The sequence below is a fragment of the Chiloscyllium punctatum genome, chromosome X, assembly GCF_047496795.1.
Source record: "Chiloscyllium punctatum isolate Juve2018m chromosome X, sChiPun1.3, whole genome shotgun sequence".
Classification (NCBI taxonomy): Eukaryota; Metazoa; Chordata; class Chondrichthyes; order Orectolobiformes; family Hemiscylliidae; genus Chiloscyllium; species Chiloscyllium punctatum.
Genome location: NC_092791.1, coordinates 28,263,440 through 28,276,430, shown reverse-complemented (window position 1 = coordinate 28,276,430; position 12,991 = coordinate 28,263,440). Strand labels below are relative to the sequence as shown.

At 44.7% G+C, this 12,991-nt stretch overlaps 1 protein-coding gene across 3 annotated transcripts in view; it reads right to left on the bottom strand.

Moving 5' to 3' along the window:
• Positions 1-682: 682 nt before the first annotated feature.
• The window catches only part of LOC140471250 (glycerol-3-phosphate dehydrogenase [NAD(+)], cytoplasmic-like), a 44,116-nt gene continuing 31,807 nt past the window's right edge, over positions 683-12,991 (bottom strand). For all 3 annotated transcript variants that reach the window (XM_072567209.1, XM_072567207.1, XM_072567208.1), the window contains exons 3-8: positions 11,471-11,611; positions 10,370-10,508; positions 9,359-9,471; positions 6,212-6,445; positions 5,001-5,107; positions 683-1,745 (exon numbers count right to left, since the gene is read on the bottom strand). In XM_072567209.1, coding sequence (XP_072423310.1) covers positions 1,649-1,745; positions 5,001-5,107; positions 6,212-6,445; positions 9,359-9,471; positions 10,370-10,508; positions 11,471-11,611 — 831 coding nt within the window. In that variant the 3' untranslated portion in view covers positions 683-1,648. The remainder of the gene's footprint in view (positions 1,746-5,000; positions 5,108-6,211; positions 6,446-9,358; positions 9,472-10,369; positions 10,509-11,470; positions 11,612-12,991) is intronic.

The following is a 12,991-nucleotide window of genomic DNA, read 5'->3' as shown; positions in this document are numbered from 1 at the left end:
CTGTGCTTTTCCAGCACCATACCCTCTCGTCTGATCTTCAGCATCTGCAGTCCTCACTTTCTCCATACTGTGTCTAGTGGCCAATTTGTGGGACAGTCGACATCTGAGTTACACAGACCTTCTCTCCACTGCTTTGGGCCCAATTTTCAGGCATCTGGAGTGGCCACCAAAAACAGGAGTTGGCTTTCTGTTAAGCAGGAGCCAAGCATTCACTGAGAGATGTCTCTGCTCAAAACTCTTCAGCTGCTGTCAGCTAAAGGCAATTTTTCAGAAAATAAATATGGTTCTTGGAACTCTCAAAAGTGTTTTAATTCCAGCTTGACAATTTCTACATTAAAACTAATGCAGTTCCCATCTCAGTTCATCTCCTTTGGGACCATCTCCGGTTATCAGCTGACAACCTTGAATATTTATGAGATGAAAAGTCTTTTCTAATTCCACACAATTTATTAGGACAAATGGTATTGGGGTCTTCAGCTTGACATCATCTAGAAAGCCTGCTAGAATTTATACCCCTGCATGAGCAAGGTAACAATTGGGTTGAAGCAGTAATCCAGTGCTGGAGTTGTGAAATGTTTTGTTTCTGGGTCCCTCATTCCATTTTATCCAGACCCCAGTATTGCAGCACAAACATTTTTTTTGTGTGTGTGTGTGTGTATATTTATAAAATGAAACACTCCTATGTTTGTTACTTCTATTTTACTTCATGCTGGTGCTGAATACCATTTGTCAAGTAGCAGAGATATCTTTTACAGAAACGAGTAAAAAGTGGGAGAGGATTGAAATGATTAAATATCCAATGCAAAGATCATGAGACTGGAGAAATGGCTAACCAAAAAAAAGGGACGTGAGAAACCAAAGCACGTGAAAATTAATAAAAAGTCTGAACCAAAAGCTAAAAATAATTTTCAGAGTTTGGTGGTTAATCAAGTACATTCCTGAAAATAAGTGCTGTCCCTTTACAGGCGAGGACGTGAAATTTCAATCATTGATGATTTCCCATTGAGTGTGTCATCCAACTTTGCTGTGTTCTTGCTAGGTTTTGTTCTGGAGTTTCATGTCTCATTTTCTCATGGAATGTATCATTGAAACATCTTTTTGCTGATGTGCACTATTTGACGACTCTGACCCTGACCCAGCATGGAAAGATAATGAAGTGGCAACTTTCTGATAGTGAAAGCTGGGTTCTTGAATATATTCAAGGCCATTTTCAGTGATTTTAAAATGAAGTTACTTATCCTGGACATCCTTGGGAAAGTGTCTAACATTTGGTGATTTAACACATTGTCCGCTGCATTAGTGAAACTGCACCAGGTTACCACTCTTAACCACATCAAGGAAGACTAGAAAGAAGACTCAATGTATGAATAGTTACATTATCAGGTTGGTTCCTGAATGATGATGCAAATACATTTCTGTAGAAACTTTAAGCCTAACCTAAACAGGACACATTTAAGCACATTTTGGCTGCAATTTCCTGATTCTATCCAAAGCAGAAACTGTGTCCCAAGCACACGTTTTAAATCACAGAGACAACCTGTCTCTGTACAACTGCATGAAAGATCTGCCAGCACTCGGTATGTGCAACAAGCACCACCTTGATACTTTGCCCAAGGCAGGTCTAGAACAGGTTCCTTAAGATCATGGTTCACTTATGTTCTGGATGATCTTGGAGGCACTTGACAAATTCAGAGACTGGTTTGCATTCATAACAGATTTGGTACACGGCAGTGAACAAAGGGAATCTAGAAAGAAACAGAAAGATTTCACACAGTCAATGTGTAGATGGGAATAAAGTGGTTATGCTACTGGAATAGTAATTTCAGCTAATCTGGACACTGAGTTCAAATCCCACTGTGATGGTTGGAAGAAAGTCAACAAATAAAGCAGGAATTTAAAAGCTGCCTTCTATAATGGTAAGTAGACAAGCAGGTAACCATGGAAAAACTATCTGATCACCTTTAGGGAAGGAAATCTGCCACCCTTAGCCAGTCTGGCCTACTGTCACTATCAATTACTCTCAGAGCCAGCCCAGCAAGCCATTTGTAAAATGATTCCAGCACAAATTGAGGCTATTTGGCCCTTCACCTTTTCAGCAAGAGCATCTCAGCTAGTCCCACTTCCTGATCAGCCTGATCCAATTTCCTTTTGAAGCCCATAATGGAATCTGCCATCACCTGCATCAGGCAGTGCATGCCAGATCCCAACCACCTGGTGTGCATAAAAACTTTCCCACATCCTACTTGGTTTATTTGCTAATTGCATGAAATTAGGGTCCTCTGCTTCTCAATCCCTCTACAAACAGGAACAGTTTCTAATCTGTCTATGCCACTCTGTCTAGACACCTCATGATGTTGTGATTTTATTTAATATGGCAGCTCCCTACCACCTTGTCCTTTATTTCTTATTCAGTCAGGGGACATGGGTGTCCCCTGGGCCCAGCATTTATTGCCCATCACTAGTTGCCCCTTGAGAGGGTGGGGGGTGAGCTGTCTTCTTTGAACCACTGTAGGTAGACCCACAATGGCATTGGGGAGGGAATTCCAGGATATTGACCCAGTGACAGTGAAGGATGGTGATATATTTCCAAGTCAGGATGGTGAGTGGCTTGAAGTTGGTGGGGCTCCAATGTATCTGCTGTGTGTATCCTTCTGAATGAATTATAGTTTGGAAGATGCTGTCGAATGAGCCTGGTAGAGTTGCTGCAGTGCATCTTGTAGATGATACACTCTGCTGCGTCGGTGGTGGATGTGGGGCCAATCCAGCGGGAGCTGCTTTGTCCTGGATGGTGTCAAGCTTCTTGAGTGTTGTTGGAGCTGCCCCCATCCAGGCAAGTGGGGAGCATTCCATCACACTCCTGACTTGAGCCTTCTAGATGGCGGACAAGCTTTGGCTCCTTGATGTCAAGGGCTGTCCCTCTCCACTCCCCTTTGGAATTCAGCTCTTTTGCCCATGTTTGAACCAAGGCTGTAATGAGGTCAGGAGCTGAGTGACCCTGGTGTAACCCAAACTGGGCATCACTGAGCAGGTTATTGCTGAGCAGGTGCTGCTTGATAGCACAGTGGATGACACCTTCCATCACTTTACTGATGTTCGAGAGTAGACTGATGGGGCAATAACTAGTCAGGTTGGATTTGTTCTACTTTTTCTGTATAGGATGTACCTGGGGCAAATTGCCACATTGTTGGGTGTTGTCAGTGTTGCAGCTAACCTGAAGGGCAATTAAGGATGGCCATCCAAATGTGTCCATATTCCATGAACAACATCATCGTTGGCACTCCAAAGGCAGTTCCCAGTTAGGGCAAAAGAAAAACATGGTCTTCACGGTCACTGCCAGTGAGTCCTGGGTCAATTTGTTGCTCTGTTTATTGCAGCTCAGTGGTCACACTCTTGCTTCTGTTATTCCTGTCAAACATTCATTTTTAAATCATCGGCTGGAGACAAACAATAGACTTTTAAAAAAACGGCAGTCTTTTAGGTGGCACAGTGGCTCAGCAGTTAGCACTGCTGCCTCACAGCACTAGGGACCCGGGTTCGATCCCCACCTTGGGTGACTGTCTGTGTGGAGTTTGCACGTTCTCCCTGTGTCTGCGTGGGTTTCCTCCGGGTGGTCTGGTTTCCTCCCACAATCCAAAGACATGCAAGTTTGGTGAATTGGCCTTGCTAAATTGCCCCACAGTGTTCAGGGATGTGTAGGTTAGGTGCATTAGTCAGGGGTAAACGTCGGGGAATGGATCTGAGTGGGAAAGTCTTCAAAGGATCAGTGTGGACTTGTTGGGCCAAATGGCCTGTTTCCATACTGTGGGGAGTCTATGATTGAGAGATATTCAACCATGGAATAACGAACAATTCAGAAAGTAATTGTTTGGACAAAAGGTTTTGATCTTCTGAAGATCACTGTGCAGACCTGAGAGAATCAAAGCTACCTTTTTAGTATAGAATGGATTATTCAACTTTTGATGGCAGATTGAGAAATATCATGTGACCAACTACTTCGATGAAGGGTCACTGGACCTGAAACATTAATTCTGCTTTCTGCTCACAGATGCAGCCAGACTTGCTGGTGTTTTGCAAAGGACATTTTTTGCAGACAACACCAACTGTGTAAAGGAAACTGCTGATCTCCATGCGTCTCTCTCTCTCTCTCTCTCTTTACCCCCCATCTATGATGGCACTCCATCGTCTGAGTCCTTTTACCTAGGTCAGATTTAGCTTAATAAAACAAACTCTTTACTTGCTAATGTTAAGGGAACATAGCTAATGTTTTATAAACAGCACGTAAACACACTGAACTGGAAGATACATCTGATTTAAATTCAAAACCTTGCTACAATCAAACAAGGAACGTGAAAAGACAGGGGCCTTTCCACTGGGCCCCACCTGGTTGTAAAATCAGGATGTCATGAGTTCAAATCTTACTCCAGAGGCACAACCTAGTCTGTACCACTCCAATGCATTGCTGTGGGAGTGCTGCATTGCTGAAGGCACCATGTTGGGGATGAGACGTTACACCAACACCCCCACGTAGATGCAAAAGGTACCACAGCATGGTTTCAAAGCAGAGCGAGTGGAGGTGTCCTCGCCAATATTTATCTCACTGGCTCAATGGTTGGTAGCCATGAGACAGCGATTAAACAGCACTGAGTTGGGGAAACCGAGGAGAATGTTTCGACGCATTGAGTTGATGGGAAATGGCAACAGCAGAGATTCCAAAGTAACTTTAAACAGGGATTTGGGTAAACACTCAAAGAGGAAAAGAAAACTTGCCAATATTTTGGGGAAAGAGCAAGGGAGTTGCAGAGCTCTGATAATGAGTCAGCATGGGGGGGGGTGGGGGCATGTGTTAAATGGCCTCTTTCTGTGCTCTGCTGCAGCAGACAGCTGCACCATCTTGTTCACATTGTCAAAGCACGAGCTGCCCATGGCTGAATAAAAGAGGCCGTTACCCCAGGTAGGTGCATGATGGGAGAGTGGGGAGCTAGGGTGTATGGAGTACTTACTTATTGACTAGGTTTTGGAGCTTTAGAGTGTGATTGATTTCAATCGCTGTCTGTGGTCCCTGTAGCTTCTGCCCATTCAGCATCTCTTCTTCCAGCTGTTTAATAGACTGAGGAAGGATAGAACAGTCTGTCATGAGTTTAGCTGCCAGACTAACAAGTTACTTCAGCTCAGATGGTGGTCTTACCTTGAGTGGAATGAGCACCAATGGTGTATCGGAATCAGCACGGGAATGGGACTAGTTCAGTTTGGGAAACCTGGTCCGAATGGATGAGTTGGGTCAAAAGGGTCTGTTTCCGTGCTAAATGACTCTATGACACAATGGGCTCCAGTTCCCCTTAACTAGGGTGGGGGAGGTGCCATTGACCACCAGCTCCTAATCCCAGTGGTGTTCCCCTGTGACCTTTGCTGGAAATGGGTAATGCAGGGACAGGAAAACAGGTACTCAACCACACTGGGCCTGCGCACTCATTCCGTCAGATCATGCCTAATCTGTCCATTAATTCTATTTAGCAACTTTTTCTCCAGAATCCTGCTCACCCGCCTCCCATTCTTCAAGAGGGATGGGGTTAGATTTTGGATATGATGTAGGTAGTGTGCTGGAAGGTGGAGTTGAGGTCGATTGGCCAGGATCTCTACATGAATGGCAAACAGGCTAGAGGGGCTGAATGGTCTGCTCGCATTTCTTATTTTGAGCAACCGTTACTAGGAAACAACATAATTGTTAGAAAAGCCCATTTGGTTCACTCATGTCTTCTAGGGAAGGAAACTGCTTCCTTACCTGGTCTGGTTTACATATGGCTCCCAACCCACAGCAATGTGGCTGATTCTTAACTGCCCTCTACACTGGTAAAACAAGCCACTCAGATATCACCACCACCTTTTCAAGGGGCAATTATGGATAGGTAATAACTGCTGGCCTTGACACTGACGTCCACAGAGAAAACCAAACCACAGTGCCTAGCATCGATTACAGTGCAAAAGCAGGCCATTCGAACTGTCAAGCCAATGCCAGCACTGTTAGGTGAAAGTTGTTAACGCACCTCATGTTTGAAGAAGGACCAATTGGCTGGGAGTCCAAACAACGGTACTCGTAAAATTTGGTGTCTACAGGACAGAAGGGCATTCAGGTCATCCACCAGGTTGCTGATGGCAGGGTTGAAGCTCAGGGGTGGGAGTGGGGTCAAGCTGGTCATCATCCCCTTCCCCCTACCTTGCCTGTCTTTGCAAAGACCTCCGCGATTTTCCTGTTGCGGCCTCCATAGCAGGTGGCGATTAGGTCGGCCACGCCACAGCTCTCGAGGAAGATGGAGTCTGGCACCAGGCCCTCGCAGTGCAGCCTCACAAAGGCGATCATTTCCATCAGCCCCAGGCGGATCACTGCAGCCTTTGTGTTGTCACCGTAGCCCAGTCCATCACAGAATCCGGCTCCCATGGCAACCACATTCTGAAAGAGAAAAGAAAACGGAACAATAACAGGCTGTGCGTTAGCAAACATTCAGAGAAACAGGGCAGGCCGGAGGCCTCAATAACTCACGGGACTAATGAACTGACCAAGTCATCGAAAAGAAAGAAACTGCATTTGTATCAGATCCTACAACACGTGCCGAGGCATGGTAGCCAACACCACTTTGAAAGCAAATGCAGCATAAATTTGCAAGGTTCCAAAGATAGAATCATAGAATCTCTACAGTGTGCAAGCCATTCAGCCCATCAATCCTCTGAAGAGAATTCCACCCAGACCTCCTCCCCCCACCCTATGTCATTAACCCTGCATTTCCCACGAACAGCAAGAGAAATAACCACATCATGTAAAGTTTGCTCACTGAGCTGGAAGGTTTGTTTTCAGACGTTTCATCACCATACTAGGTAACATCTTCAGTGACAGTCTCTGGTGAAGTGCTGGTGGTATGTCCTGCCTCTCTATTTATAGGTCTTGGTTTCTTAACCTACAAACAGGTCAAAAGATCACCCATGGGATCCCCAATATCATGGCTCATAGCAGAAGCAGTAATAGAGAGACTTGAACAAGCTGCTCTCCCATCTATCCAACCCAAACTTTGGGCTTGCTACGTAGATGACACCTTTGTCATCACAAAATGGAACATACAACACCATTAACAATATCCCGACAGGCATAACATTCACAAAAGAGAAGGAGAACAACAACAAATTCCCATTCCTAGACGTGACAGTTGAACGTACAGTTAATAGAGAGCTTCAAACCAGCGGGTACAGAAAAACAAATACTTAACTTCTGAAGCAATCATCCCAACACCCACTAATGGAGCTGCACTAAGACATTATTTCAATACATCATACTGCAGCACCCAAGAACTACAAAAAACAGAAGAAAAATATTTACACAACATTTTCAAGAAAAATGGTTACCCAATAAACACAATCCGCTGATTCCTCAGAAACAAGCCCAAACAAGCAGTCACAACGCAACCAAAAACTATAGCCACATTACCTAACATCAAAGACATATCAGGAATGACTTCCAGATTACTCAGATCACTTGGTGTCATGGTAGCCCACAAACCTACCAACACACTTAAACAGCGACCAATTAACCTAAAGGATCCATTAGATACTACCAGCAAAACTAGCATCATTTATAAGATACCATGCAAGAACTGTAAAAAACACTACATTGGACAAACTAGCAGGAAACTTGTCACCAGGATACATAAACACCAGCTGGCCACCAAAAGACACGACTCACTCTCACTAGTTTCTATACATACAGACAAGACGGACACCACTTTGACTGGGTCAACACACACATCCTAGGACAGGCGAAACAAAGACACGCACAAGAATTCTTAGAGGCATGGCATTCTAACCAGAACTCCATCAATAAACACATCAACTTAATATCTGTCTACCTTTCCTTGAAAAGAATGTAAAATAACATCACCCACCTTAAGAAACTAAAACCTATAAATAGAGAGGCAGGACATACCACCAGTGCTTTACCGAGACTCTCACTGATGACGTTACCTAGTGTGGTGACGAAACATCTGAAAACAAACCTTCCAGCTAACTTATAGACTTATCATTAACCCTGAGCTACAAATCTTCTCAAAAATCGTTAACATCATCTCTCTCTTTAGATGTTGGACTCTTTATATTTGTTCATGTTAGTATGCATGCTGTCCATTAAGGGGTTAATGGTGGCAAACATACCAAAAACAAAGCTTCCAGTAAAGTCTACGGGATCTTATACATTCCCATGAGTGAGCAAACAGGTGCCTGAGTTTAATGATTAATTTAAAAGACAATGCAGCACTCTCTTCACATTCCAGTGCATGGACACAGAAACTCATCTCCTCGTGGGAATGGTAGTCTCAGTAAGAGTGTCTGGGAGGGAGTCTTTCTCCATCCTGCAGAAAAATGACCATTTTTGTCTCATTGGTTGTTTCCAGAGTACCAAATTCAACTGTTTTGCCTCCAAGTCATTTCCAGCTGAGAGACCACAGTTAAGGAGAAGTGGTATGGAAATCTGAAATCAAACAACTGTGGGCAGGTTGGGAGCTCTGGACTCTCTTGAAAGAGGATCTGTTTGGTCAACTCCTAAACTCCCTCCTTGCTCTCTGACTGGGAAAGTAGACTTTAAGTCCTGTCACCACCCTTACCTCAACAGCTCAGGTTGGCAAGCAAACCTGGGAGCCTTGCGGTGCGCCCGGTTCAGTGCCATGCTGTGGGTGGTGCATTTATGCACTTACAGCATGGCAGGGAGGAGTAACCACTGACGGGCACTGTTCAAACCTTTGCTCCATCATTGTTACATCACATCGTCTTCAAAGAAGGAACAAACTTGCATTTATGAGGTGCCAGGCCCAAACCTCAGGCTCCCTCAGAGTGCTTTACAGCAAGTGAAATGAGACTGAAATGCAGTCAATGTTGCAGCATTGGGAATGTGGTAGCCAATCCATGCACAGCAAGCTCCCACAAACACCAACGTGATAATGATTTTTGCAATGTTGTTTAAGGGACAGGTGACCGGGAAGAGTTCTCCCTGCCCTCTTTCAATAGTCGCACAGGATGTGTTCAACTCAACTGACAGGGGAGGTGGGCTCCTAGCCCACAGTATCTCATCCAGGGCAGCACCTGCTCAGTACTGGGGTCCTTGTGCTCAAACTCTGGACTGGGACTCCAACCGTCACAAATTTCTGACTCCAAGGTGGGACTGCTAACCACCTTGCTCATATTGTGCTTTGAACAGCTCATCACTGTTGTATGTCCACACTCCACCACTGAACTTGCAGGAGGGACACACACAATAACAAAATTCAAAGTTAAAACAACGATCCTCAAAGGAAGCAGGGGAACCGGGTGTGAGAGCTTCACAGACCTTTAAGGCCCCGCAGATCTCCACAGCATCTGCCTCCTCCACCACCCTGAGCCTGAAGTTTCGAGTCTGCAGCAGTTCTTTTAAAATCTTTCCATGTTCAATGTTTGCAGCTCCTAAACAGTAGAAGAGGTCAGGCAAAGCTCTATCAAGAGAATTAACACTGGCAGTGGTACGCAGCACATACTGGGGGTATATTTATATTGTATGAACAGAAGCCAGAGATCATCATGCATTAAGCTCTGTGACCAGCTCTGATCGCCAATACAAAAAAGGGAGAAGTTGGAGGCCTGACAGTGGTTCCAGATGCTCATGGTTCTTCCAACCACAGACTAGGTCCCCCCCACATTTGCTGCTGATGGCTTCACCAGTAAACCTGCAGCAGCACACATGCGAGAGGAAATGGCTTCTCACTGGAGCAGCGGCTCCTTGCAAAGTTTTCCACTTACCAGAATTTGAAACTGCGACTTCGAAAATAAAACAGACATGAAAGAATCAAACATTTCACAAGCCAACAAAAGATCACTGGGCATCACACCTTTCCTGGATCTGTGCTCCTTTTGGTGTAAGATAATATAACGATTCATAATGGGAGCCCTCTGAATGAGCTGTAAATTCATCCGCCAGGAAAGTAGGCATGTAGCTCTATGTAATGTTCTGGACGGCTGTACATGGCTGGCAGGATGTAGGCTAGACACCACTAGGCCAGCTGCATGAACTAAGTTAGGCTTAACCTTCTTCATCTGCTTCTCTTATGCCTCTTCACCAATGAAGGTGATATCTAGACCCGACCGTGCTCCTGGCCCTCGGGTTCTCTTCCCAACCCTATAGTCATTGCTGGCACCAGATAGTGTCTGGGTGCCGACATCATAGATGCCAAATACTGGCCCTCCCCAGTTTATATCACTACAGGTCTCAGCATCTATGTCCTATACCTGTGTACAGCTATGCAAATACTCTATACCTTTGGGCATCATACCCAGTACCTCGTCATGGATGACTGTGAGATATTACCAATGGTGGACTCGCAGAACTTCTCAGCCGCTACTTCATTGGCAAGATTTGCTCCCATCAGCACGCTCACTTCAATTCCAAGTGTCTCCCGAATTACGTCAGAGATCAGCTTCAGACCGTACGATCCAACTTCAATACCCTGCAGAAAAGAACAGTGAAGAGCTTGGTTTTATATTAATTCTTTAGAAATGAAATCATTAGTTATTAATATTTTTTATGCAACTGAAAATTGCCGAATCTAAGTTGGAAAATTGAACTGAAGCAGACTGTACAGGATTGTACAGTTTTATAATAGATATTTGTTCATGGGATGTGGGTGCTGACCAGCATTTATTGCTCACCCTAATTGCCCCTTGAAACAGCAAGGCTGAGCTGCCTTCACGCACTGCTGCAGTCCATTTGGCGTGGGTACACCAGGCCAGGAGGAGATTTTGACCCAGCCACAGTGAAGAATGGTTACATGTTGTATAAACTCAAGTAATAGTCGAGTCTTGTATAAATGTAAACTCCCAGCTTTGAGCCTAAAAATCTCCATTGTTCACATTCCTTGCACTGGTGTTGGGTGTGGGGTTGGTGGCAGTGGAGTAGTGAGCCCCCCCCCCCCCCCCCCCACCCAGGTGGGTCTTTTCTCATTTAAATGTTAGAAAGCAGAAAATGGCTTGAGACAGCTGACATTCAGCACCAGGGACAGCAACCAGCAGTGTCATTCTTGGCAGTTCCCAAGCCTGGTTTGTATTTTCATCATTCAAAAAATATTACCCGCGGAGAAGTTGGGCCCTATTTTTTGCCTTAAAAGTTGGTGTCAAAAACCCGCATTCTACACAAAGTATATACTCCTAGTCAGGATGGTGAGTGACTTGGAGAGGAACTTGCAGGGGGTGGTGTTCCCACGTGTCTGCTGCCTTTCTAAATGGTTCAGTGTGCAGTTTGGAAGAGTTACCCCAGGGTTAAGGAAAGCAGGGAGAACAGAAATAGATGGGCTTGAGGCACAGCGGAAGGACGAAGGGGAGAGGAGGCAGAAAGAGAGCAAGATTGGCAGGGGGAGGGAGAAGGGAGAGGGAAAAGTGAAGACCCTGCCCATAATTGAGGTTCAGGCTGTACCTTGATAAGAGAGACTCCAATGCTGGAAAGCTTGATCTGACCTTTCAACTCATCACAAGTCTCTCTGATGAACTGGTGTGGCATGACAAACACCAAAATATCGGCATCTCTCGCTGCGTCCAGCAGCCCAGGCACCGCAACCTAAACACATTGGATAACAAACACCATGAGGAGACAACACAACCTGGTCCAGCAAATAGAAACTCTTCAGCAATGTCCACTGTTCACTTCCCACCATGGCTTTTCGCTTGCTGCAGTAACTCCCCCTTCTCACTGATCGACATTTTAAACTTCCACACAATTTCAGCCTCAGTTGTAGGTTTGGACTTTTTTTTCTGCTCGTGTTTTTCTTTTTGACATTCTTTAACCCTGTACTTGTAACTTTGCTGTCTAGTAGGTAGTTCAGAATATTGTTAAGTTGATGCAAGAAGTCTTAACTGTGCTCCTCAGTCCAGCTTACTGGGTGTAAACAAACCCTTTGTGTCCTTTCCCTTCAGGGATTAAATGTGCTTTGGATGTCTGATAATCAGCTGCTTCTCATGGGTATTCGATTCAGATTTCCCCCCCTTAGCTGACGGGTTTTTTCTGTTCTTACTGCTTTTTTAAAAGATTTTTTCCCAAGTACTGTACTGGTTATGAAAGGTTTTTTTGTTGTGACTTACAGTGATGGTTTTTCTGGACAAGGTTTCTGTTCAGAGATGTTTACTTCACAGTAGGAGTTCAGCCCTATGACCTTATGGTTGTTAGCTGCTGGTAAAGCTGTACCAATCTTTTTTTTTAAAAGGTTACTTTTTAAAAGTCCTTCTCTTCTCCAGGTGATGTCAGGTCTGTTTCCTGTTTTCACTGCTGCCGTGATTTTTCTCTTGGTTGCCACCACCGTTTATGGTATGATTTGATGTTACACTATGAGCTTCAGATCAAGACAGACTGGTCAAAGAGAAGGCAAACTGATGAGCTATCCTCAGGCCTAGACTTCAAAGTAGCACTACTTATTATATGATAATATTAAATACTGCTATACACGGTAATCAAAGATATACCAGGTTCTAACTTACAGCTACGGTAGGTAAGGATTAGTCCATCTACTTCATGTCCATGGGCCTTCCAGTCTGTTCAAACGCCACCCATTTATACTCGGTGATGTGCAGCTCTGTGATATCATTGCAAAATTGCTCCAGGGTCTTGAAGCCCTTAAACGTACTTTGTTTCTGAGTCCAATACTGTGTTATATTTCAAGTGTCTAAAGGTTTCTTTGCCAAGCTGGCTTTAAGAGATAGATCTGGACTTGTTTTCCTCCATTTAGTTTCAAATTCCCGTCGCCATTTCTAGCCTCGAGCTTAATGAAAATGCCGCCTCCTGCCAGTGATAGTGTGATCTCTTCCAGGTTTGGAATGGGGGAGTGATTCCTTGCTTAAGATTGATTAAGATCTTTGGATCCAGGCAAATCCTTGGCCATCCGTTTGTCTTCTCTCTCACCACAATGGAACTGAGCCAATCTGTAGGCTCTGGTGATCATCTTCT